At 41.5% G+C, this 5,724-nt stretch overlaps 1 protein-coding gene across 1 annotated transcript; it reads right to left on the bottom strand.

Moving 5' to 3' along the window:
• Positions 1-2,375: 2,375 nt before the first annotated feature.
• On the bottom strand, positions 2,376-5,281 carry LOC148036999 (auxin-induced protein PCNT115-like). The gene is made up of 5 exons (XM_087675942.1): positions 4,884-5,281; positions 4,000-4,197; positions 3,541-3,713; positions 2,951-3,053; positions 2,376-2,852 (listed from the first exon to the last, which is right to left on the bottom strand). The coding sequence occupies exons 1-5, from the start codon at positions 5,109-5,111 to the stop codon at positions 2,514-2,516; spliced, it is 1,041 nt and encodes a 346-aa protein (XP_087532068.1). The 5' UTR covers positions 5,112-5,281; the 3' UTR covers positions 2,376-2,513.
• Positions 5,282-5,724: the final 443 nt, after the last annotated feature.

The raw sequence follows: 5,724 nt of genomic DNA, 5'->3' as shown, positions 1-5,724 counted from the left end.
AAGGAAAGAAAAGAAACAAAGGTTGATGTAGCAAGGGGAGGAGTGACTTAGAAACAGAGGACATAACCCTCAAAAGGCTAGTTGAACAACCCTCAAGAGTGAAAGAATTGACATGAATGAGCCGCAACCTAGGAAGCTTGTTAGAAGCAAGCACCAATAGTGTAGGACCATTAAGAAGGCCACCAATTCATAGGCGAGCGTAAGGCTCCAATAGAAATGCCCCTTCAATTGACTTAAGCTAGAAGCACACTAGAGAATATGGTTTAGCATAATAGTTTTTCTTATAATTGCAAGCCATGTGGATATAGATGAGTTTGCTAGTAGATAGGGGGTCAAAGGGCATTTGAAAGAGATGCCACCCTAGCTATATATATAAGGTGGATCTCCCCTCAATACATTGTTGTGGTCCACACCAAGTTCACCCCCACCACTCCTACTCAACTAGCAATTCTCATACCGCTTTTGAAGATGCTGTGTCTGGAGTATCACCCTAAATGCCAACATGACATTGTTGAGAAGTTGGTGAGACTAGTTTTTGGCATGTGCCTACGTGGGAAAATTATGAGCTCAATGGCTTTGGGAAGTGCTTTTGACCCTCCAAAAGCAAAGACAACAACTAGCATGGAGCATACAACTATCCACATCTTGAACAAAATCCCCATTTAAGCACTCCATGGTATTACATTTCATGAGCAAGAAGTCACATTTGTTCTACTAATGTGTCCAGATCTATTGCATATGTATCCATTCAAGATGAGTTGAGGAAGAAGTAGAAAAATGTCTCCCATCACACAAGTTATCAAAGTTAGTAAAAATGTTGTAAATGATGAATGAGTAATTGGTATGCACTAACCAGCAATTTGATGGAAGAGATGAGAAAAAGATAAGGGAAAATACAACATGGCTCACCATCTTTTGATGTTGAACTGTCTACAAGACGCTCAATTTTCTATGGAAATTCTAGTGGATCAAAGAGCATTGACTGAGGTGATTGAGACTCTAGCCCTTAAAACACCTTGACAGCATAACTCAATATCTGGAGACTGCCCTGAGAGACCTTGTAATCATTCAGGTCCAGCTAATTCTTTCATATTTAGAAGTAATATAATTGGGCACACATCAAAATGAGCTTCTAGAAAAGCTCCCTTGGAAACCCTTCAGGACAAGGAGACTTGCCATTCTTCTTTGAAACCACAACTTGTTCAAATCATCAGCTGAAAGGGTTGTGTCCAAGAAAGTAACCCTGTCCCTAACAGCATTACACGTTTTATTCTCACCCCAAAGCGACTATGTTTGAGAGTGAGGCTGTGAATATGTCAAACAGAATAATTTTCCAAAGCCTCACTAGTGCTATCCTCAATCTTTTCTTCCTACCATCTTTAAGAGTAAGGAAGAGGGGCAATCTCCAGCCAAAAAACTTTGGCTTGAACTCTTAACAGCCTGCACTTTGACTTCTTGTACCTCCAAGTAAACTTCACCATCTTGCAATATTCAAGCATCATTTCTTTTCACCTAGAGGATCTACCAAAATATCAATAAAAGAGTCCTAACCATCATAGTCTTATCATTGGTCTTCCTTCTGAACTTTAGCAGCATTATGATTGGTCCATTGTGTTGCCAGTGTTACCATCATCTCAAGCCTTGATTATTCTCTTCTTGTCGACTATCATATAAAGGAGACAATAAGTCTGACCGTTACTATCAGAGCTCAACACTAGACAAGAGAAAAACAAGGTAAAAATGATCAGAAGCTAAACACCAATGAAGTATACCTGTCTACCATGGACCAGTCATGCACATGGCAAATGTCTTCACCATTGCCTAGAATGCCAGCATCATCCAAGTCCAACCTTTTTCTAGAATTGTCTATCTAAAATTGGTCATTAAATCTATATTCTATTCCCCTACAGGAAGGTAATCCAGGTACCGGAAAATCTCAGCAAATCTCTCCATACAATTCTCCTTAGCAGACGCACTGGGACATAATAAATAAAGATGCCACTTACAACGTTAAACTAAAATGATCTGCAATAATGTACTTGCAGCAGAGAAACTTTTTATCCACTTTTGAAGTTTATTTCCAAGCAAGTTATACTCTCTCAAATCAATAATCAGTTTAAGCAGTACAAGTTACTTTCCAAGTAATTTATACTTTCTCAAATCAATAATCAGTTTAGCCAGTACAAAGTTTAGTAATTGAAGCACTGCACATGCTCATGCATGGCAGGCTTCAGCTTGAAAGAAAGGAAGGGCAAACTTAATTTCACAATATGATACTCCACAAAATGAAAGCATTCACTTTAGATGTTAAGCACCATACATGTACGCCTATGTACCCTCAACATATTGGTTATCACAGATGGCTTGACAGAAAGTAAGGGAAAGTTTAATTTTTCAATACAATTTCCACAAAATGAAAGTATTCAGTTTAGATATTAAACTCCATACATGTATGCCTATGACCCTGGACACAGTAGTTGTCAGAGGTGAATAGTGCACTAGTAGATGTACACCTACTTTGCTCCCTGCCACTCAGACAGAGAAATAGTCTCTTCATTCATAGTACTCCAGCTCATGTCTGCATACCGTGCACCTTTTACAGCATGGAAAAAACTTTCAAGTTCTTGCAGCTCTTCTTTGGTAAGCTTCACATTGCAGGCACCAACATTTTCCTCTAGATTTTTTCGCTTTGTTGTACCCGGAATGGGAGCCACATCATCCCCTTGATGAAGTACCCATGCAAGAGCAAGCTGTCCTGGAGTACAGCTCTTCCGACTAGCAAGCTCCTTCAGCTTTTCAAACAGTTGCACATTATGGTCCAGGTTTTCTGACGCAAACCGGGGTTGACTAGTCTGAGCAAAGAAAATATAGAACGATCAATTGGCTATTATAGAAGCAGCATTGAACATCAAGTATACTGGCACTAGCAGTGAGCTCTGTGCAAGTGTACCTTGCGCATGTCCTTGTCATCAAGATTCTCCAAAACCTTTGTTCCCGCTGAAAAGAAACCACGGCCTAGTGGGCTGAAAGGGACAATTCCAATCCCCAACTCTCTGAAATTCATTAACTAACCATCAGTAGATGCAGATAAAAAAAGTAAGTTAGAAGTACAAAGTAGTATAATCCTGCATTTCATCCTACATATTAGGGAGCTATATGGCAAATCACAGCACTCTGGTCAATAGTCTAAAGAGCTACAAGATAATAGAGGTGTTGATTCAGCAGTACAGTCTAGTATAAGGAACTAGATTTCTCTAGTCCTATTAAACATGGAAATTTTGGAAGACTTTTAGAGAATTGAAGTCGAACCCAGATATATTTTTTCCAGACAAGTCACCACATAGTACCACAGAAATCTCATAGTGAGCATAGGCATCTTGAGTCATATTATTGACATAGAGGGACATTTCAACAAGTATAAGGAGTTCAAATTTTCTACTCATTACAACAACAATACTCACAAGTGCTACTGACATTGTCCATCAATACACGCTAGCTATAAAATATAAACAGCCAGTGCACATAACAAAGAAAAAATACCTGCAAGTTGGTATAATCTCTCTCTCTGCATCACGAGTCCACAAAGACCACTCCAGCTGGACAGCTGTAATTGGATGCACTGCATGTGCACGCCGTATTGTGGAAGCAGAAGCCTCTGAAAGACCTAAGTACTTTACTTTTCCTTCTTCTACCAGCTTCTTCATCTCTCCTATCTGCAAGCAAGAAGCATCTTCTAGTGCTCAAGTGTCCATTTGAAGGCATCTTATAGTTTATGATAGGCAAAGCCGTTCAGTCTTTCATTTAGCACAGAATCAACTTTTCAGTAGAATTAGTTTTGATAGCACTTACTGCAAAACCAAGAAAAGCCTAAAACATAGCTAAAACTGTGAGGGCTATACAGATTGGATTTCAATTTTCATTATCTTAATGATATGTTCCCCAGTTGAGGCAATATTTTGCATATGGAACTGCCAACAATGGGTCTCCTAGTGAGCTTACCGTAACTTCAATGGGTACTCTTGTGTCAATTCTATGCACATAGTAGAGATCAATACAGTCCACATCCAATCTCTTCAAGCTTGCCTCACAGCAGGCACGAACATATGTGGGATCACCTCTGAATGTTCGCTGTCCATTTTCTATAGTGATTCCAAATTTTGTAGCCAATTGGACTTTGTCTCGTATTCCCTTAAGTGCCTACACATGCCAGGTCGGTTTTAGTCAGGTAAATTCATCAGAATGTGATGGTTTAAGTAAAAGGCCTACCATTTGAAACTCTTGTCAACCAAACAAAGCATGATGCACTAGCTTATATATTAGAACCAGAATTGCTTGCATTAAGGACCCATTTGAAGTATGGCAACGTACTTGATGTCCATTCCAGACATCATTTTAAGGGGACCTTCCCTGCTTTCACTGAGGAAATAGCTAGTCAGATTTCTCATAGCATGCTTGATACTGATGTGGTAGCTCGCCCTGGGCCAGCAGCCCCCTGTACCCCAACTGCACCTAGCTAGGTATGCAGTGCCTCCTGAGTAGAAGCTCAGGATGTTGAACACTACAGGGATAAACAAGGGAAAAGAGCTCCTTTTCCCACATAGGAAAAAGTCAAAAACTTCTTGTGCATTGGAACCAGAGTTTCTTGCATTAGGGCCTGTTCGAAGTGTGGCAACATGCTCGATCTCCATTTCAGGCACCATTAGGGGGACTTTGGCTGCTTTCAAATAGGAATTAGCTAGATAGACTTCTCAAGACATGCTTGATACTGATGTGGTAGATAACATTACTTGAAATCGACGCCTGCGATGACTTTTACATGATGATGAGTGAGCTGGATGATGCCTCTTGGGCTGCCAAAACTGGAAAGCTGTAATTATGAGTACCTTGCCTAGAAGGATTTCATTGAGATGCGGTCCATAGACATCCGAGGTGTCGAGGAAGGTGACGCCCAGCTCTGTGACTGCGTAGTGGATGAGGTCGATCATGTCCTGCTCGGGCTTGGGGGGGCCGTACGAGAAGGACATGCCCATGCAACCGAGCCCCTGGGCAGACACTTCCAGGCCCTGTGACCCGAGCTTGGTACGAGGCACCGCTGGGAGGGAGGTTGCCATAGCTCTCTCGCTCGCTCTCGCTCTCTTAGCTTCTCCTCGTCGTCGTCTTCTTCGTTCCAGGCTCAACACTGGCACACATACACAGTCAGAGTCAGTCTCTCACAGAGATGATTGGCGGGTGCCGTGGTTCACATGATGACTATCTGGGTCCCTCTACCAAAGGGCCTTTAGTTCCGATGTGCGTGTCCGATAATAAATTGTTATTAGCTTGCAAAGTCATTGAAGCATTAGACTATATCTCGGCCCCGGGCCAGGGCCACCGGAATTCGACCGGTCTCTTAACATTAACATAATCGTTTTTTAAGTGCCTTTACAATGCTAAACAATAAATGATCATCTCTAGTCAAATGAGAGCCAAAACATGTAAATGCCAAGTGTCGTGCAAAAGCTTATATCATGATAAATTGAGTAGCGTTCCTTCATGCATTTCAAATGGCAAATGATAGACAATCACTTGCTACTCAAATTAGAGACAGAATCTGTAAGGCTACTTACACACTGCCATTGCCTGCCCATCTGCGCCCAATTGGTAGGCACAGGAAAAGTTGACTTGGGCGGCCGTCACCTGCTTACACACTGGGCGACGGACGCTTTTCATGGTCATTAAGTGTCC

The sequence above is a fragment of the Lygodium microphyllum genome, chromosome 4 (genome assembly GCF_053477565.2).
Source record: "Lygodium microphyllum isolate KBCC chromosome 4, Lygodium_microphyllum_v1.1.10, whole genome shotgun sequence".
Classification (NCBI taxonomy): Eukaryota; Viridiplantae; Streptophyta; class Polypodiopsida; order Schizaeales; family Lygodiaceae; genus Lygodium; species Lygodium microphyllum.
This window is presented reverse-complemented; position numbering and strand designations above follow the sequence as displayed.